Source organism: Typopeltis vanoorti, chromosome 11 (assembly GCF_054136105.1).
Source record: "Typopeltis vanoorti isolate ZY-2024b chromosome 11, IOZ_Tvanoo_1.0, whole genome shotgun sequence".
Taxonomy (NCBI): domain Eukaryota; kingdom Metazoa; phylum Arthropoda; class Arachnida; order Uropygi; family Thelyphonidae; genus Typopeltis; species Typopeltis vanoorti.
This window is the reverse complement of record NC_143559.1, coordinates 81,456,111-81,478,469: the sequence shown is the minus strand read 5'-3', so window position 1 is coordinate 81,478,469 and position 22,359 is coordinate 81,456,111. Positions and strand designations below refer to the sequence as shown.

General features: G+C 36.7%; 1 protein-coding gene across 2 annotated transcripts in view; it reads left to right on the top strand.

Moving 5' to 3' along the window:
• The first annotated feature begins 763 nt into the window (after positions 1–763).
• The window catches only part of LOC150101792 (calcium-activated chloride channel regulator 1-like), a 252,305-nt gene continuing 230,709 nt past the window's right edge, over positions 764–22,359 (top strand). Inside the window, exons 1-3 of one of the 2 annotated variants that reach the window (XM_090400230.1) lie at positions 764–921; positions 11,647–11,819; positions 14,080–14,380. In XM_090400230.1, coding sequence (XP_090256356.1) covers positions 11,655–11,819; positions 14,080–14,380 — 466 coding nt within the window. In that variant the 5' untranslated portion in view covers positions 764–921; positions 11,647–11,654. Of the gene's footprint in view, positions 922–1,188; positions 1,337–11,646; positions 11,820–14,079; positions 14,381–22,359 lie in introns of those variants that run through there. The other variant, XM_090400231.1, reaches the window with a different exon arrangement.

The following is a 22,359-nucleotide window of genomic DNA, read 5'->3' as shown; positions in this document are numbered from 1 at the left end:
TTCAATAGTTCTTTTCTCTGTCATTTCGATAAGTTCTTCAATGGTACTTTTTTTTTTTTTTTATCACGAAAGTTTAGCAATTCATTTATACCTTCGGTAGAGACTGCTCCTACTTTTTTTATGAATTCTTTCCAAATTAATATGCATCTTATTATTGTCTCACTTGATGAGTCCAGACTCCAGGAGGTGTTTGCATAACAATAATATATGCGTCATCATGCTCCCCAGCATCGCAGACAGGACTATGGACTTCTTAAACCATGTTAATGCATCTTCAGCTTTAAGCGAATGGTTTAATGTAATGCCTTGCTGCTTACAGATAATAACCTCTTCTATAAACTCAAAACAGAACGATTCAAATTTTGAAATATTATCAGCAAAAATTTGGAGTTTGTATATCTCAAAAATATGAATGAAATATAAAACATATTAACAATTCCAATAAATCAAGTTCCCCATTTTAAACCAGCTTCTTTCACTGCTAATTTGTGTGACTGTATTGGCATACATTCTGGTTGAACTTGGGCGTCTTTATTTCCGATAAAGCAGTTGTACATCTACTTGTATTCATTCGCGACGATTGTCAGCCGTATTGTTGCCATCGCAACACTAGAATAAAAAGGCGATGAATACATGAAGCGTACTTAATCTCGATAGCAAAACTCACGGTAAATACAAAATCGATTTCAAACGAAAACCAAAACTTTCGTGCGCTCTGACGAAACGTGTTTACGAGTGAAATGATTGGCTGCTATATTTATGCAATTGTGGGTGCTATATTCAAACCAAATATATCTTGGTTGTAGTTAGGGTAACATTTTATAATACTTTACTTCACTCCAGCAAAGATAGGATAAGGAAAACCAGTTTGGATAAATTTTCAACTTTTCTTTTTAATGCTAAATCTGCTGTGATATTCAGGTAAAAATTACTGTTCGTATACGTATATTGTTGTTATTGTCTTATGTCTTATTTAGGATTTCGGGCAATGACAATTGTTTATCACTGTATTCGCTGAGCGAATTAGTTCGTTAACTACCTTTGGCAAAACTTCAGTACTGCGAAACTTCGCGCCGTTTGGTGGTGATCAGGAGTTTTGTTGGGAAAGGCTGCAAATCATGTATAATAGTACCGCTTTCAGTTGATTTTTCCCTTGGATTTTATCAGTTATTGAGGTCGTGATTTTCTTTGTATTGTATTTATCGTTGTGACTGAGCTTGAGATATGTGTAATCTGATCTACGTCACAACTTTAGCTTTATATTAAGGTGAACATTTTTTTTCGGCTTCCTCTAACGTTCGGGTTACAACAAGCAAATCCCTTTATTGTACCAAAGGTAATTGACAGTTCTCCTCATATTTGTTATACTTATTTACTCTGCTCTGTTATGGTACGTTTACGCAGCTATCGTAATCAAGTTTTATATACACTCGGTTAAAGAGCTACGAAGTAGCCAGTTTGGTATATTGGAAAGATTTTCTAATCGGTTATTGGGAGAAAGGATTTAAATTTAATATAAACCTTATTTAGCGATTGGTATGTTTGACTCAGCAGTACGTTTGTTAAAAAAGAACAGACTGAATTCTTTGGGATTTATTTCTTTTCAGTTGTTTGGTCGCAAGTTACTTGGAAATGTTTCTCTTTCGCAACGGGTTCTGGTATCGTTATTGTCCTCGTGGGCTTATTGGGGTTTGTGCCTAGGACCTAGGTCTCTAAATCTTAGCATGACCTCACAGAACACAAAAATTATAAGTTATTACTGTAGATTGAAATGCCCAATCAGTCTCCAAAATTTGGATAGGGATAAAACGCCTACTTCCTATAAGAGAATAAAATGCTTTAGCTGATTAAAAAAAAAAAAAAACGTAGAAAAATTTTCCGCGTTTTTAGTGTGCTAGAAGTACCATTAACATTGACTCAGAGTCCTAAAAATTTTAAAAGATATGGAATTTCTTGCAAAGTTCTGTATTTATATTGCTATTGGAGATAATTCGGCGTTTTAAAAATGATTGTTGAACGACAAAATATATTTTTGACTATTCACTGTTCTGGATGTTCAAAATATGTGTAGAATGAAAGCAAGATGACCATGTTGTGTCTGAGAAATTTTTGAAATTCTTGAAAAATAGCAGGAGAGAATGCGGCATTTTGTATTAATTTTATATCCACTATTTTACTGTTTTTATATTTGTGGAAAAAACATTTTATTTTTTAAATGTTCTTTCTACTAGAACATTAGAAAACTCAGAAAACCGATAAGGCAAACCAATTAAGACATTAGAATATTGTATGAAAAAGTTCATGCCCTTCCCACGCAATATTTTAATATCCTATTCCATTTATCTAGTGGCATTGATGAACTATCACTTTATATATACACCCTCTGTCCAAGAAGAAACCGAATTATAATTATTCAAATAATTTATTTCAATCAATTCCCCCCCCCCCCCCCTCAGCTTCGATACAGCGTTTGGCACGGTCAATTAATTCGTTAAATTAGTTTTTTTATATCGGTTTTTGGGATACTGTCGAGGGTCGTGGTTACTGCCGCTTGAATGTTTTCAATGGTGTATTGCTTTCCTTTCATCGGCAGATGAAGTCGGGTAAAGAGAAAGAAGTCACAAGGCGCTAAATCAGGTGAATACGGCGAGTGATCCAACACACAAACTTGGTTTTTGCTCAAAAACTGTCTCGCAGTGTTCGAACGATGAGATGTGCATTATCGTGCAAAGGTGACTAGCTGCCTGCATCACGATATTCATGCCATTCGCGATTGATATTCACATCAATCGCTTCAAAACTTCGAGATAAAACTCACCATTGACCGTTTGGCCAGGCGGACGAATTCTTTGTGGATAATGTTCTTGGAATCGTAGAAACAACCCGGCATTGTCTTTTCTTTTGACTTCTCCAAGCGACTTTTTTTCGGATGTCCCTGTTTTGGTGGTCTCCACTCAACACTCTGGCTCTTTATTTCGGGCCCAGTTTAATGTGGCCAAGTGTAAGGTGATGCACTTCTGAAGGATGAGATCACATGCTGCTTACTATATTGATGGAACTGAACTGCAGGAGGTTGATGAGGTTGGGGACTTGGGAGTTATTGTGGACAGAGAACTTAAGTTTCGAGGGCATATTGCAAAGGTTGCCAAAACTTCACATCAGATTACATGGTTATTGTAATCATTTGGACTATTGGGCACAGATCTGGTCACCTGGATTTTTTGGTGATGTGGAAATGGTGGAGAGGATTCAGAGGCGTGTTACAATAATTGTTGCAGGCCTGTGGGATGTCTCCTACGAGGATAGATTGGAAGTCAGTGGGCTTCAAAAACTAGTTGATAGACGTATGAGAGGAGATATGATAGAGGCATATAAATTATTAAAAGGGTTTTATAGGATTGATACTGATAACCTTTTTAAGACCAGTGAAGGAAGGGAGAGAACGAGGGGTTATCCCTGGAGATTGTGTAAGAGTGCGGTTAACAAGGGTGTTAGGACTAGATTTTTTGCTTGGAGGGTTGTCAATGGGTGGAATGCGTTGCCAGAGGTGGTTGTGAATGCTTCATCTGTGAATGAGTTTAAGGGGAAGTATGACAGGTATTGTGTGAATAACGGTTAGTATATCAATGTTGGGTCTCCCGCGATAAGTCTTTTGACTCCATGGAGGCACCTTACATAATAATAATAATAATACTCAAAACACCGCATTTCGTCACCAGTAAGGATCGTTTCAAGGAAGTTTGAGTCCTTACGAATTAATGTTTTAATGAGGTCCTTGCAGTGTTCAATTCGATACATTTTTTGGTCGTCGGTCAACTTGTGGGGAACAAATTGCGAAGTCAATTTACGAAAGCCCAAACTCTCGGTCAGTGCACAGTTGATTTTGGAATCCCCAATTCATCTTCAATGAATCTCACGGACGATTGATGAAATCACGCACTTTTTGGATGTTAACTTCGCTCAGTCCAGTTTTTAGAGGGCCCGGCTTTACATCGTCCTCAAGCATCTCACAACCACTTTGAAATCGCTTAAACCACTCGTAAACTTGAGTACGGGATAAGCATTCATCACCGTATGTTTTTTGAAGCATTTGATGCGTTTCGGTAAAACCTTGACCAAGTTTAACACAAAAGTCAATCGCAGCTTTCTGTTTGAAACTCATTTTCCAATCGTTCGTCAAAACACTGTGTCACTCTTGACACAGTCGAGTTTCACTTAAGTGATGTCTGTAATATTTGAGTGATAAGTCATGATACACATCACATCAGATGATTGTGGATATGGCATCTGCCATAAGAACATTAGTGTTAAGCATGTCGGGATGATTTTATAATGCACCTCTTTGGACCAAAACCTCGTAGTGCTGTCTCCCCCACACACATACATGCATACCCTCAAAAAAATAAAAATAATGTTCAGTGCTGTTTTAACATTCTGGAGAATTCTTTGTATTTTGGTAGTTTCATGGAAACAACCAGGTTAAGCAATATGATGCAGCAATATGATGATGTGCCATATTATAGTGTTCGTGATGTGATTAAGGAAATAAGAGTGCAAAGATCAGAGATGTCAGCAAAGAGTCTTAGCTGAGACCTATGGAATACCTTTTAAGAGGAATTAGAAAATTGGTGAAAGGCAAGATCATTGTGTCCAACTTAATTTCAGGAGCTGACTTAAGGAATAGGCTAAAATGCTTGTTTATTTATTGTAAAGTCTGCCCAGGAACATGGCATCTGTAAACAAAGATGGGTCAAGAGTGTAATTCAAGATTTGCAAAAAAACATGTCAGTATAATTTGTGACATGTATAACAGTAAAATCTGAACTTGCTTATCACCCAGTGAACCTGGTTCGCTGAGTGATTAACATATCTACTTCCCCACCAGCAGGCTGTGGATTTGAATTCCATCAGAGACATGGATGTTTGAGATTGTCTTTAGGTGGAAGATAAATTTGATTCTCTGTGTGATATTGCTGTACTGCTTATTGGAGGCCTGAAGTAGCTTAAAAAGTTTCATGTTTAAAGGAAAAAATCCTTAGTCCACTCATGGTACTAATACACTATATGGGTTTACACTTTTTTTCTAGGTAGGAGTCACATAAAAAAATAGTGTATGTATAAAATCTTATTTTAAAAGAAGAAAATTCCATTTCCAAACCAAATGAAATCAAACCTATACAACAACGTGTTTGATAGTAATAACATTATTATTATTATTATTATTATTACCACGGGCTACTCCAGGAGTCCTTAGACTCATCGAGGGAGGCCCTAAACATCATGTTCACACAGCTGTTCAACATTCTCACAGTATCTATCATACCTTGCCTTGAACTCGCTCACTGTCATAGCACCCACAACAGACTCTGGCAGCTTATTCCACTCATTTACCACTCTAAAAGTAAAGAACCCAGCTCTAACACCCCTGCTAACCACTCTCTTGCCCAGCTTCCATGGGTGTCCCCTAGTTCTCCCACCACCAGTCCTGATCTCAAAAATATCATCTGAATTAATCCTATAGAATCCTTTTAGCAATTTGAATGTCTCAATCATATCTCCCCTTTTTCGCCTATCAACTAGTTTCTGCAACCCACAAATCTTCAACCTGTTCTCATATGGTGCATTCCATAGACCTGCTATCATCTTAGTCACTCGCCTCTGGATCCTCTCAACCTCCTCCCCATCAAGAAGGAACCGAGGTGACTAAATCTGGGCACAGTAGTCGAGATGAGGTCTTATCAGGGCTCGGTACAGAGGTACAATAACTTGTTTTTCTCTGCTCGTCAAGGTATTTTTCAACAAACAAGTGAGTTGATGAGCTGATTTAGCTACTTTCGAAATGTGTCCCCTAAACTTCATCTCCCTATCCACCAACACTCCCAAGTCCCTGGCCTCATCAATCTCTTGGAGTACAGTTCCACCAATGTGGTATACTGCTGCTAATCTTTTCACTCCGAAATGCATAACCTTACATTTTGTCACATTAAATTGACATCCATTCTCCTTAGTCCAGAACTCCAATCTATCTAAGTCATCTTGTAAGACTTTGACATCTTCTGCATTCACTATCGCCCTACCCAACTTTGCATCATCAACGAACAAATGAACTGTCCCACTTAGACCATTCCCTATATCGTTAATGAACAGATTAAACAGCAGTGGTCCAAGAACAGAACCCTGTGGCACACCACTAGTCACAGGCCGTTTTTTGGACTCTACTCCTGAATAAACTACTCTTTGATATCTCTCCATCAACCACCCAGCTATCCATCTCACCAACCCTATATCCATTCCCATATGTTGTAGTTTACGGATTAGAATTCCATGTGGTATCCTGTCAAACGCCTTTGCCAGGTCCAGCAGTATCACTGTAAACCCATTTCCCTTATCCAGTTCAGCCGTCACCCTGTTATAAAACTTGAGCAAGTTACTGAGGCATGATCTACCCTTCACAAAGCCATGCTGTCCTCTGTACAGTATCTCATTTTCATCAATCCATTCCTGTATTTTTCCCTTGACTACTTTCTCCAAGACCTTGACGACGACTCCTGATATGCTGATCGGTCGGTAATTTGCAACCATAGTCTTGGATCCTCCTTTATGCAGTGGAACTATTTTCCCCTCTTTCCACGCCTTCGGGACTAAGCCAGACCTGAGACTCAGATTAAACAACATGGTCAAGGGCACTGATAATTCATTAGCCGCTTCATGCAAGACCCGTGCCGGTATACTATCCAATCCCACAGATGTATTCACATTAAGGTTCTGTAATAGACTATTCACCTCCACTTCATTCATCACAATTCCCATATAAACTAATGGTTCCTTCATTTTTTCAACGTCACCATCTGGATGATATACTTTTGCAAAGTGCGCGCTCAGTAACTCCACTATATCGACTGGTTCATTGAACTCTTTACCATCGTCATTCCTTAAAATCATTTTGCCATGTACAGTTTTTTTCTTGCTTGCAGCATATTGAAAGAACTGTTTGGGATTCTCTTTTGCTTGCATAGCTAATTTCTTTTCATAATCGGCTTTTGCTGTTTTTACCACACTCGTTACCCTTCTAGCCTGTACTTTATACCGTTCGTGTGCCTGCAGGTCACCCCTTTCTTTAAATTCCCTCCATAGTTGTTTCTTTTTTTGTAGCTCAAGCTTAATGGTGTTATTCATCCATTTAACCCCTCCTTGTTTCACTATTCGGACCTTAGGTATACAATCAGCCATAACCTCTTGTAAATGCTCTTTGATCACTTCCCATGCTCTATCGACGTCCAGCCCTTGCAGTTGTACATGCCATGGCACTGATCCAAGCAATCTCCTAAGCTTGTCATACTTGCCAGCACGGTAATTCCACATATACCCTGTCTTAATCACAAATTTCACACCTTTAGCCACCTCCCAGGTCAAGACCTTATGATCACTCTCACCAATAGGTGGCAACATGGTCATATTCATTACAGTCAAATTCTCAGATACTATTACCAGGTCAAGCACTCTCACACCCCTAGTATTTTCAATTACATGCTGTTTCAGATAGTTATCCCTTAATAATTGAATACAATCCATTTCCTTCCTCACATGTGTCCTCTCCTCCTTCCAATCAATGTTACCATAGTTGAAATCCCCCATAATAATTACCCTCCTTCCACTCATTTCATCAATTTGTTTATGCATACCATCTCCACCATCTATTCCATCACCTGGTGTATAGCAGCACCCAACTGTATATTTTATTCTGCCAGTATCAATCTCACACCAAATAGCCTCAAATGAGCTCCTTTCACTATCCTGCAATACTTCAATTCTCCTTGGCTGCAGTTCATCAGCTATCATCAATAACACCCCTCCCCCAATTTTATTCTCTCTGTCACTCCTAAACATACTATAACCTGCACATTCTATCCCACTAACTATATCATCTTCCGTCAGCCATGTTTCACTAATGCCAATAACCTGTGGCCAGGAAGAGCCAATCAAGGCCAAAAATTCTTCCTTCTTGTTCCTAATACTCCTGGCATTAGTATACATGAATTGCAGTGTTCCCTTTGTCCCACCCCTATCTTGATGCGTTATTCTAAATATCCCATTCCCATTTTTTGTCCTTATTGCTGGCTCAGGTACATTATATACATTTTTACACTCAACTGTCTCACTGATGTCTGGATATCCACTTCCCCCCCCTCCTTGGTAGTTCTAGTTTCCCTGGTTCTGCACATCCATTTTCACTTCATTCAGCAACACTTTTTCCAGTCTCCGCACACCAAGTCCATTCAAATGCAGTCCATCCATCTTGTATAAGTCCTTTCGCCCATCAAACTCATTCCACACGTCCACAAATTCCACACCACACCGTCCGCATAACCTGCGCATAATATCATTTGCGATTATGGCCCTCCTTCTAAACTCCTCTCTGTTATACCGCGGTAACAGACTCACCATTCTAACTCTGTCACTCTTTTCTTTCGCTACCTTTAACAATACTTTCAAGTCCTCTCTCATAAAAAATTTATCACCTTTTAATTCATTCGTACCAGCCACAATTGTTATTTCTTTCACCCTCTGTTTTTGCACTCTAATGCTCTCACTTACATCCTTAAATTTCGCACCCGGCAAGTACGATTTAGTTACACTCCCATCTATTACTCCTCTTAATAACGAGTCACCATACAATACTCTCTCCTTCATTTCGGAAACTCGCCCACGCTGTTTATTTCCATTAGCCGAATCATTCTGGAAAGAGTTTTGCAGGTGCTCTAATTGCCGCTGCGCATCTTGTATCACTGCACGCAGCCTAGCGATCTCACTTCCTACAAATAATTCCTCATTTTTTTTATCATTCAAACCATTTTCTCTTTCTGTATAATTGCTCTCACTCTTTCTTAGATCACTGCTCACATTGCCATCTTGTACACCGCAATTCCCTATCGAGCCACTATTTTCACTCGCATTCTGGCTTTCTTCAACCATAACTGTCTCACAACCTGACACATACTTCGACTCCTCACTTTGCATACACTTTCTACACATTCTCCCACCACTATCACTTTCAACCCATACTCCAGACTCATTCGGGAATGCATACATTCCACACACATCGCACCGGACAAACTCTCTCACACTACAGTTTTTGAACAATGGCGTCGTATTTTTGGACGCCATTATCTTACGTCGCATTGGCGCCATATTCAAATACATGAAACGTATCGTTAAAGACTAAATTAATTTACGGAATTTACACCAAAATCACACAGACACAACAAGCTACCAAATTTAGGCAATATTACGTTATGATTTTTAACATTTATTCTAATTTCCATTCAAAATTGTACTTAGCTTTCGGGAGCTCCCTGAAAATACGACCGTTCCCCTGGCACTCTCGTTCTCCTATCTGTTGTGTGACTTCTGTTATGTTTAATAAGCTGCCTCATTGTCCTATTATTACTTATGTGAAATAATGGATAAATAACTAAAGTCAAGTGCATGATAAGTTATCTCTAACAATCATATTATGCAATCCAATTAAGTCAACTCTCATACTCATGTTCGCAGATAAAGGATCAGAGAATAGTTAAAGTTTTTTTGCTTTTTGTTGGCAATAACAGCAGCATTTAGTTGAAATAAATACAATTCTAGAGTTCTTAGTTTCATACTATTGTATTTCAAGCAATTCTCGTAGTTTTCTACTAAATTTTTGTGTTTTTGTGCTGTGCATTTTTTTATAATAATTTGGAATAGGGAATAAAAATTGACTTAATTTATTTAAAAATTTTAATTTTGACAACATATTGTTTACAAAATGTAAAAATAAATTTTATCTTATTCAGCAAAGCTATGTCTTCAGAGGCTGGTTCAAATACTACAGGGTGTCCAAAAAAGTCTGGAACCAATGAAAAAAATATGATTTTCTTTATAGGTGAAAAATGGCATTAAACTGGATGAATGAGTAGAGATAGTCTCTCTTAGTGGTCATGAAGGATAGGCCCAGAGGGGAGTAGCAGACAGGTTTAATGCTAACCTAAAAGGAATCCAATGATGTACAGTACAGTTGGAAAACTGGTGAAGAAATTTTATGAGACAGGACAGGATCTGTCACCAACAAACCTTAATATGGTCATCCTTCTGTGAGTGAAAGCACTTGAATTGGAGTGATTGCCAAACTTTCATCCATTGTTAATGCCATTTTTTGCCTGTAAAGAAAATATATTTTACCATAGGTTCTAGACTTTGCAAACCCTGTAGATCAGGGGTTCCCAACCTTTTTGTTTCCTAGAGCACATTCTAAAATACCGGTAGGGCGACTGGCACCATCTATTTTTTCAAGCAATTTTTTTGAATTCTTTTGTTAAATGAATGCATACAAAGTTTACATTATAATCAAATGTTTTATTACTTAAAAGTTTACATTAGCCTGTGTAGCTCAGCGGGTGTGGCATTTGCACACCGCCGCACGAAGGAAAACTTGGTTTCGAGTCTAGTCGGCGACTAGAGGAAATTTTTCTAAGCCTTTTTTCGACCGGTTCCCGAGTTAGTCGATCTCTGGCACGGGCAAGCAGGTTTTTCCTCCCGGAAACTCGGGTTTTTTGTCCTGTAAACTCAAGAAAATCGACCATAGAACCCACATTATTTCAGACATTAAAAATATATTGTGTTAGGGTTAGGGACCACGAGATGGCGACACATTTGAGCCATCTCTCTTCACTGCGTACCGCTTAATTAGTGATAGCCTTGGGCCATCTATCTCTGATTGGTACCAGTGGAGATTGAACTGCCCACTCAGTCTCCAAAAGTTAGATAGGGCTAAATGGCCTCGCCTACTCCTGTATACGGGAATAAAAAAGGCGTTAGCTGATTTTTTTTTTTTTTTTTTAAGTTTACATTATATAAACATTTAAATATATATGTAAGTTAGTGTGATCTTTGGCATTGCATTTCATTGGCCAGTGCTTCATAATTAGGAGAATATGATGATAATCCAGTTCTTAAACTGGAATGAACATCTTCGAATGCGCATCTACTTTACATTGTATGCATTTAATACTCGTCATGTGTCATTAACGCATGCGTCATATAGCATGCCATGAATTGTTGCGTGATTATTTCAAATTATATGGCACATGGTTGAACAGCGGCAGGCACACATAAATTGGTCGACGGGTGCCATAGTGCTCACGGGCATAGGGTTGGGAACCCCTGCTGTAGATTATTAAAAGGAAATAACAGAAGGCTGAGTTTCCATCCAAATTGCTTTGGCTATGAAAACAGTCAATCTACTGCTCTGTAAACACAGCTGCAATAATTATAAAATTATATACATAAATATAATTATATAAATTATATAATTATAAAGATAAATATACTTAGAACAGAAAATTTGATATTCTAACTTGCTAATCAGAAACCAACTCTATATGACTGGTTTCTGATTAGTAAGTTAGAATATCAAATTTTGTAACATTTTGAATATATCTTTAATATTTCATCTTTTATCTATTCTTTCTCTATTATTTGCAAGAATTTATCATGCATTTGTATTTATCTAAAATTTTTATTTATTTATTAATATATATTTCTTTATTTAATATATTATTATATATTTTAATATATTAATTTTTAACTTTTAATATATTTTTATTTTCATAGTCATAGATATGAGGGCTGTAGTAATCTTGTCAGTGTGCTGCTTAGTATTACTCCAAGAAGGGAATGCCAGAAACTTTTACAATATCACTTTAGAAAACCATGGTTATGAAAATATCCTAGTTGCGATCGGCAAAGACATTAAAGAGAATGCTACATTACTAAATGATATAAAGGTCAGTTAAAATATTTACATTTACATGTGAATCTTTTTTTTTAGATGTAATCTTAAAAATACTGTCAATGTTTAGAATTGCAGGTTAACATTATTAATATTGGATGTCTATAGAATCAAGAGACTCGTTGCTGGAGATTCAACCTAAGTGTCATGAAGCCTATAATAGCACCCCCTTAATGTTATTAGTTTACATATTCATCACAACAATATAAAGGTCAGTTAAAATATTCACAATTCCTTCTTAAATGTAATCTTAAAAATCCTGTCACCATGTCTAAAGAATTGTAAGTTAACATTATTAATATACACATAACTTTTGACTACTTGTATATGGATAATAACGACTTTTGCATTGCTTCAGCTTTAGTATCTCTTCTGGTTCTGGCTCCCACTGATAAGATTTCGATAAAGGTTGAAACTGGTCTGGGTAATAGCTCTTCCCAATAATGCATTGCATTATACACATCTGAAAGGGTGTGTGTGTGTGTGTGCTTTGCATTATGGGATACTAAGTCAATTGATGTGAAGTCATTAGCCTCTATATATAGCGTTGATGGAGATGATTCGTAGTAGAGGTTCGGTGTAGTGGTTGAGACAGTTGTAGGTGTCCTCCCGCGATGAGTCTTCTGACTCCTTGGAGGTATCAGGAATAATAATAATAATATATACAAGTAGCCCAGTTGTGACTTCATGCGCAAACATTGTTTGCTTGCACTTGGATAAAGGATTAAACCAACAGTATAATTTATTGGCATCTTTAATTTATAGTATAACCAAGTGAAAAAACTTTCAACATTATTAACCTACACATTAACCACATTTTCAAATAATGCATTCTGCACTTCCATAACCTACTTAACACTTCCTTGCACAACTTCCAGGATGGATATTTTTCATTATACCATCTTCTTCTTCTTCTGTTCTTTAGAAAATCTTCAACTGCATGAATTTAGTAAGTGCCTTCCAGTAATTTAAGTCTAAATCATGTGATCCTTCTTCCTTTCTTTTCAAACTCTATAGTCTCTCAATCTCTCTTAAGAGACATTCCAAGTCCCAATATTATTATATTTTTGTTATTCTCTGTTGCTATCAGCTCAAAAGTTTCTTCATTCTTTCGAAACCCAGGTGACCAGATCAGTTTTCATTATATTTATTTATGCAACTTGTATTCATGACGAAATTTTGTAAACCAGTAGTACATTAGTACCATGGATGAGCTAAAGATTTTGTTTTTTATTTTGTTGTGTGGGTTTATTTATTTTTTACATAGTCTGGAAGACATGGAACTTTTTCAAGCCACTTCAGGCCTCCAGTAAATGGAGTATTAATCTCACAAGAGATGATGAAATTCATCTCCAATCTAAAGACAGCCATGAACATCTATGCCCGCTACAGGATTTGAATCTGCAGCTTAGTTGGTTGGAGAGTGGATACGCTAACCACTTGGTCAACAAGGTTGGCCAAGTTGCACAATTGCTCAAATGTTGTCCTGTTCTAGGCCTTTTAGAATGAGACACCCATATCTTTATTTCTACTGGTCACTGTCCTTCTCACCTTCACATAATGTGCGATTACACTCTGCTGTATTTTCTTATACTTACTCTCCTCTCTACTTTAAGTGTCTTCATTCCTTCATTTCCTCTAGTATAGCTCCCCTGAATCCTATAGTTTAAAAACCTTCTTTCACTGTTGTCATGCCAACTATTTGCATCTCTCTGTATGACAAGGTCATTTGTCACCCAGTATATCTAGTTGGCATTTCCTCCAACTTGGAAAGTGTTCTTCTACCACAGGAATACTTATTAAGCTCATAAGAATTCCTTTTTTCTGTGAAAATACCACAAGAAAGCAAGTTTGCTAGTTGACATTCCAGCTATCTTGCACTTCTTTCTCACTTTTCACAAATTTCATGTGAGTAGTGAGAAAGAGAAGTGTCAAAAAAAAAAATCTAACACAACCATATCTTGCACTGTATCATGCTCATGTATAAGCCACAGCTGATTAAGTAATATTATATGAATTTTAAATTACCACCGTTTATATATTAAACTTTTGAAAGTATTTTCTATCACTGTAACTTGAGAAGACTTGCTTATTTATAGTCTGCTGATTTAAAAAAAAACGTAATTTTGAATACTGCCATAACACTTGTATGTAATACACCAACATGATATCCTTATAATTGCAAAATTAAATATGATAATAAGAAACATCATCTTAATAGAATTTTTCATAATTACACTTATCCTTCTTTTCAGGATATGTTTACTGAAGCCTCTGAGCTTTTGTTCAATGCTACAAGAGGACTGGTTTTCTTTAGAAATATCACCATAGCAATTCCAGCATCATGGACTTCAATTAAAGTGGATGAGTATGTAAATCACTTGGACTATTTTAATGATGCTGATGTCATAATTGAGAAACCAAATCCTGTTTATGGCAATCAACCCTACACACTTCAGGCTGGTGGATGTGGAGATAAAGGAGAATATATTCATTTCACTCCAGCTTTCTTTCAGGATGTAAAAGGTTCTTTGAATGATTTTTATGGAAGTTCAGGTAATACTTTTATAGATTACATGATAGTTTCATAAAGTTTAAGTGCTATTTTTCAATTGTTTTCATATGAAGCCATCGAAAAAAACAGTTAATAATACGAGGGTGGTCTGAAATGTTCTCGGCCTATCAATGAAAAAACAAATTTATAATTTCCAAATGATTTTTATTTTTCAACATAATCTCCCTTAAGACTAATACATTTATTCCAGTGATACTCCAGCATCATTATCCCATCACTGTAGTGATTCTCAGTAATATCTGCAAAATACCCCTTTACAGCTGCAATCACCTCTTGATTCGAAAAAAAAAAAAAAAACGCTGACCAGCAAGGATGAGTTTTAGTTTTGGGAAGAGATAGATGTCAGAAGAAGCCAAATCTAGGGAATAGGGTGGATGTTCCAACAATTCATAGTGCAGATCCCTTAATTTTCCCATTGCCAAAACACCTTTGTGGGCAGGTGCATTGTTCTGATGAAAGATTATTTTTTCTTCTGCAAACTGGGTCTTTTCTCATGAATTTTTTCATCTAGTCTGGTTAAAAGATCGGAATAATATTCGCCAGTTATTGTTTTACCCTTTTCAAGATAATTAATAAACAAAATACCTTTAGCTTCTCAAAACACCGATGCCATGACCTTTCCTGCTGATGGAACCGACTTTGTCTTCTTTGGCACTGAACAACTGGCTTCTGTTCACTGTTTTGACAGCTGTTTGAATTCTGGTGTGTAATGGTGAATCCAAGTTTCATCCATAGTAATAAATCGATGCACAAAATCAGTTTTATTCTTGTTAAAACGTTCCAAGCACTGTTCAGAGATTTTCATGTGAGTGCATTTTTGATCTGCTGTGAGCAAGCGTGGCACCTATCTTGCACTTGCACAAAGCTTTTTCATTTGCAATTCTTCATGCAAAATATATCCTACACATTCGTTTGAAATGCCTATAGTCTCAGCAATTTCATGCAATTTTGACACGCTGGTCATCCAATACCATATCATGCACTTGATCAATGATTTCTAGTGTTGTTACACTTTTTGGACTTTCTTTTGCCATTAAACTTCTTTTACAAAGACTTTTATAACCGCAATACTCGCTTTTTATCCATTTCAAGGGATACAGACAACACTTTTGCTTCAGTCAACTGTATAAAACAAACTATTTGATAGAATGACTTGCACTTTCACACAGATGCTTATGACAGATGCACCAACTTAAAAAAAAAAAAAAAGAAATCTTGCTGATAGTGTTGCCATCTATGGCTGAGGCTGAGAACTTTTCAGACTAACCTCGTATGTTTTACAGCATTTGCAGGCATTCACAAAATTTCAAGGAAAATGGAGTTAATATGGAATTATAGGGTGATTTCAATAAACTTAGAAGTGAGCTAGTTACCAAACCATGAAGGAGAAGATGTCAGTGTTTTGGAGTTGGTTAAGAAATATTTAATGACAGAAATAATAAGTTTACTGTGAACTGGATGACTAATGGCATTAACCACAAATTGCAAACCAAGAATAGTAACCTCTTACTTGGCAAACATATAAAAAAGGGCAATGATTAAGTTTGGTAAGGAAAGGGAAATTAGAATACATAAAAGACTAAAACTGCAGGACAAGAAAAATCTCAAAGTGATTTTGTTTTGGCCAGTAGAAGAAGAAGAAGGAATGATTACAGAAGAATAACCTTCATGAATGGAAAAGATGATTAAATGACTGTTTGCAGATGACATAACAGTTTATTAATCACTTTATCAGGATATTTCATTTTGATGGAATAGATTTTATCCTAGGGGAAGAGGAGAAATTGAGGGATTGCAAGTAAATGAAAGAGTTGCATTTGAAATTTTAAGTACTCTGTATGTGTGTGGGGGGGGGGAAGAATCAACAAAGCAGTAGAGCATGGGACAATGTTTTAAGGAGAAAGCAGTACAGAATTTGATTGATAAGTGAAAAATAGAGGACATGATAAAGACATGCGAATTACTAAAATGAATTTTATAAAATAGACATTGTCAAACATATCACATTAGAGAAGAGGAGGGATCATCCCAGGAAACTGAGCAGGAGTATTTGATATGAGGACTACCTACCACCCTCTGTAACTGGATGGCTAGCTTTCTCCCTGATCATTCACTGTTTGTCATTGTGGATGGTGCACCCTCTTTTCAAGCTTTGCCGCCAATTCAGGAGTGCCTCAGGACTTCATTCTCTCACCTACTATCTTTATATATAAATGACATTCTCAGTTACTATAAATCTTAGCCATAGCTTTGAATATGATAGCACTCTCCATTCATCCTATTCCTTTGACAAACCATGTAGTTCCCAGACATTCCTTACATCAAAATTATTTGCAACCAGTGCATTAACACTGATTTTGATACCATCCTTCAGTGGGGCAAGGATAGCCTGGTCACCTGCAATGCTGCCAAAATACAGTCCTGCTTTTCTCTCACAAAAGGGATTTCAGCTCGCCTTCACTCCTCCTCAGACAGAATGAACTATTTTTCTTTGGACTGACATTTACCTCTATCCTCTCCTTCCCTTCTAGTGCTCCTATGACAATTGGAACTGTTCCTGCCTCTTTTTTCCAGTCATTGAATTTCAGTCTCCAGGTCTGTATTCTTGATCAATTTTTCATGCACTTTTTCTTCTAAACTAATGTACCTTGGTTTTGCCACACCAATAAACCATATATGTTGTTCAACTATAGTGATGTCTGGCATATTATGTTTCAGATGTCTATCTCTTCAAATTTTAAGTCCTATATCTCTATATTTTGATTTTCAATAATGTTTTCAATTTTGTGTGTCTCCAAGGGTTTTTGCAAGTTTGGAAATTATATTTCCTACACAAGCTCCAGTATACAGCTTTTGCAACGAAGTTGTACCTTTCTTTATAGTCTCTTTGAGTGAGCAGTCTGGCTGCAAAAACTAATTAAATGGTCCTTAGTCTCTTCTTTATCTCTGCACAGTTGGCATTTGCTATCATTACCTTGATTACATTTGTTTGTAATGCTTGTTCTTGAGCCACAGTATCAGATCTTCTATCTCTTTCTTAACAATTTCCTGCTGAAGCCATTGCTAAGTTAGGCAACTATCAACTGTACTTACTTTTCTTCCTCTACTGTTTTCTTGACTTGTAAAAAGTTAAGTAAAAAGTAAAAAGTAAAAAAATAACAGGAGTAATTAACTCTATATTTAAACCAAACCTAGTTCAAAAACAAACCAGGCTAAAAGTATACAATACATTAGCCCCGCCGGTCTTAATGTATGGAAGCGAAATCTGGACAATAAAACAAAAAGACAAACAAAGATTAACGACAGCAGAAATGAAGTTTATGAGAAAAACTGCAAAGTATACCCTATTTGATCACAAAAGAAACGAAGATATTATGAAAGAATTAAACCAAGAACCAGTAATTGAAAAAATTAAAAAATATAAACATAGATGGATGGAACACGTTCAAAGAATGAAAACAGAAAGATTACCAAAACAAGCCTTAAAGTACAAGCCATTAGGAAAAAGAAACCCAGAACGTCCTCTTAAATGATTCAACGATGACTTCTAAGGCCAGAACAGGCCATACTAGGCCTAAATCCTTGATACGTATGATGATGATGATGATGTAAAAAGTTAAGAAATATAAATATAAAAGTCCATGTTCTCTATTTTTCTTGACTATACGTAATCAGTCCACATCACTGCATGGATGCAAAATGATTGATTGTCATTAATTTTCATGTTTTATGATTAAGCACATCCATATTTGCTTGTGTTCAATCACTTATCTCTGCTGTGTATCAGATTACAGGGATGCCTTATGTATTGATTGCAGCTGTTACAGTGTTGCCTCCACTTGGTTTGTACTTCAGAACTTTTCTGACTCTTTTCAGATATTCAGACCTTGTTTTCCTTTTTATTTCTGAAAAAAAAAAAAAAGGCATTTGGTTCAGAATTATTTTTTGATTTCATTTTATGGATTATTTGGATTCATTCTTGGACAAGTTTTTAATCTTCCTTCCTTCTGTCTACTGCATAATTCCTTTGCTGTCTGTTATTTACCTTGAACTAAAGAGAGCACTGCACATTTGTCAAGTCCAAATTCCATATAAATGAAGATTTTTACTGTATTGAGCAGTAATTATTATTAGTAGTATGCAGACAGCTTCAGGAAGTCAAAGATTCATCAAGGTAGGACCTCTTTCAGGTCATATAATTTCTAAATGTCTATCATATTTTTCTTTAAAAACATACACTGAAATGCACTTACAACATCCACTGGTATATTCCACACACCTGCCACATCTCATGAGTAGGACTAGGACCTCAAATGCTTCCTAAATACATTCTTGTTTACTCATGTTAGCGGCTTAATGGAGTGAAACTGCACTGAGAAAGGATTAAAAAATATATTTAGTTTTCCCAATATTTCATCTCAGTTACTGAGACATCATGAAGAAGTGCAATATGAGATGTAACACACACACACACACACACACACACACACACACACACACACAAAGGCAACACAAAACTAAGTGAAACAGAATGAAAGACTAGAATCCTAACTAGGTGGGGGCACCTTCTGTGGGCACTTGTTGGTGGCCTAGGATGTAAACTGGGATCTCAAAGTATTAGTGTTTCCCATATTTTGTGAAGTTTAATGCAATGATATTTATTTAAATTAGGCTAATTTCTGAGAGCAGCTGCAAATCCTAAAAATAATCTTTCTCTTCTAAATTTACTACAGTGAAGAATGATGGTCTTTTTCTAGTTGATTCTATGAGCTGTATCTAAAGCATGGTCTACAAGGCCCAATTAACCATAGTCATTACTGCAGATGTAATTTTTTATGTTCTTCCATGTGGATGCTGACTTATCTTCTTGTCTGTCCATAGTAGGCCAACTTTCAGGAATAGGGCATTTTATTATTATTATTTTATGGCATCTCTATGGAGTCCAAAGACTTATCATGGGAGACCTAAATCAACCATCATACCTCTCCTTGAATCCATTCACCATCACGGAACTCACAGGGAACTAATCACACTCTTATACAACTTCCATGGATGACCCCTAGTTCTCTGACTATTTGTCATATATTGAAAATTTTCACTTCCATCAATTTTATAAAACCCCTTTAATATCTTAAAAGTTTCTATCATGTCCCCTCTTTTCCAACTATCAACTAAACTTTGTAACCCACAAACCTTTCACTATCTTGGTCATTTTCTCTGAATCCTATTGACCACCTCCTGGTTTCAAGAAACTCAGATGACCAAATCTATATGCAGCAGTCAAGATATGGCCTAATCATAGCCTTATAAGAGGAATAATAACTTCTTTATCTTTACTTGTTAGTATGTTTTTCGATATCCAAGTAATTCATTGAAAAACACACTAACAAGTATCTCACACTAAACATCACTCTCCTATTTGTGATATATTGAAAAATTTCACTTTCATCAATATGCCCTTTGAACTTCAACTTAGTCCAACATTATCCCCAAGTCCCTAGCCTCATGAATTTCATGCAAACCAATACCATCAGTATGATACACCATATGTAACCTTTTTATACATAACCATACATTTTGCAACATTAAATTGATAATCATTATTCTTTGCCCACGATGCCAATTTATTTAAATCATCCTGCAGGATATCTACATCATCTTTATCAACTATTGCTCTCTCCCCAGTTTTACATGATCAGCAAACAACTGAATATCCCCTATTAAATCTTTCCTTATGTCATTGATGTACAAATTAAAGAGTAGTGAACCAGTACCTAACCTAGTGGTACTTCATTAGTCACTATCATTCTCCTAGATTCCACTCCACCATATACTACTATCTGGTGTCTGTCTGTCAGCCCCCCCCCCCCATCCATGCTACTAGCTTCAAATTCATTCCCATCCTCTCCAGTTTTTGTAATAGTTTTCCAAGTGGTATTCTGTCAAATGCCTTTGCAAGTTGAACAGTATCATGGTATAACCATTACCTTTATTCAATTTTGTTATCACTTTATTATTATCATCATCATTATTATTATTACTACTACCCTAAGACACCATGGAGTCAAAGCTTCATCTAGGAGGTCCTTTTTTTATACACAGCTCATCATACCACACCTTAAACACATTCAATTTCTCTGCAGACACCACCCTCTCAAGCAAGGCATTCCAATCATTCATAACTCTGCATGCAAAAAATTGCTTCTCACACCCTCCTTATCTACAGCTTCCAAGGATAACCTCTCTCTCACCATTTTCTGTAAAAACCTGTTCAACATTTATCCTATAACATCCTCCTACTAACTTGTAGGTCTCTATCACATCACCTCTCTTCCTCCTATCCACTAGACTTTATTATAAAATGTGAATAAGTTACTAAAGGACCTTTCCTTTACAAAGCCATGATGCCCACTACTGCTCTCACTCTCCTCACACCCTCCTTATACAGCTTCCAAGGATAACCTCTGGTTCTCCCCTTATCTCTCACCATTTTCTGTAAAATCCTGTTCAACATTCATCCTATAACATCCACTTAATAACTTGTTCTCTATGATATCGCCCCTCTTCCTCCTATCCACTAGACTGTGACTCCAATCTCTAGACTTTATTATAAATGTGAATAAGTTACTAACAGGACCTTCCCTTTACAGAGCCATGCTGCCGACTATAGAGTATCACATCCCTATCCACCTACTGTTGTATTTTACTTTCACCAACTTTTGCAATACTTCAGCAACCACTTCCAACATATCAATTGGTCTGTAGTTTGCTATCTCTGTCTTGGAGCCACCATTATGCAATGGTACTATCTTACCCTCTTTCTTTTATCCTTTTTTTTTTAACCCTTAGAACCCTGCCAGAGCTAAGACTTAGATTGAACAACTTTGTCAGTGGTAATGCATCCTCTTGGACATTCATATTCTGGCTGATATGCCATCTAATCCCACTGCTATGTCTTTTTTTTCATTCATATTTTTTAATATGTTGAACACCCTATGTTCATCTACTTCAATGTTGATTCAGCAACTGTAAAATTGCCACCTGGATCATACACCTTTGCAAAATTATCACTCAGTATCTCAACTTATTTCTTTTTGTTCAGTCACCTCCCTTCATACTTTATATACTCTTGGCATAGCATTTAGCATTTTTTTTAGCATCTATTTTTGAAACTAATTTGAATAATTAACGATTACGTTAGTAGTCCCTTGGCAGTAACCAATGATGGCAGATACAGCTGCAGTTGCAAATGGCATGTCGCCAAGTCCTCCACCATTTAAGCACGCTATTATAAGCAATATAATAAGGGAGTTTGTGGCATGCAGTATTTGTGCATGTATGTGTCTCAGGAATTTGATATCTGGCTTGTGAGAGAGGATGGGGTGCATGTGTGTTTAAAGTACAAGCAGTGGGAGGAAATAAATGCAGCAGATATTACAATAACCGACCTTGTTGCTCCAGGAATGGGAAATGAATACAGAAAGACAAGTAGAATGATGATAGGAGAGCATGAAGAAAAAAATGTGAATGAGAATATAATAGTTGATAGTGTAGAAGGCGTGAGTGACTGTGAAAGTTTAGATGGTTTTGTTTGGGAGAGTGAATTTCGATTTAGAGTGACTGACCTGCAGATGGAGATAGAGAAAGTGGAATGTCTTGGGAGAAGTATGATAATTATGAAAGATGAGTATGGGAGATACTGAGATAGGAGTGTTGGTAGCTTGCTCCACCTTTTGCAAGGAGTGCCCTGGTGTTGTACCACCTTACCCCAGTCCAGAAGATACTTTCAGGTGCAAACTTTGTTTGCTCAGACTTGGATAAAGGATTAAACTAAATTTATTATACTCTAACCAACTGAAAAATAAACTTTCAGAAGGGAGAGGTATGGGAATGCTAGAAGAGGAGAGAATAGAAAGAGTAGGAGAGATGGAAAGAGAGAGAGGCAGGGGAGTGCTTGAGG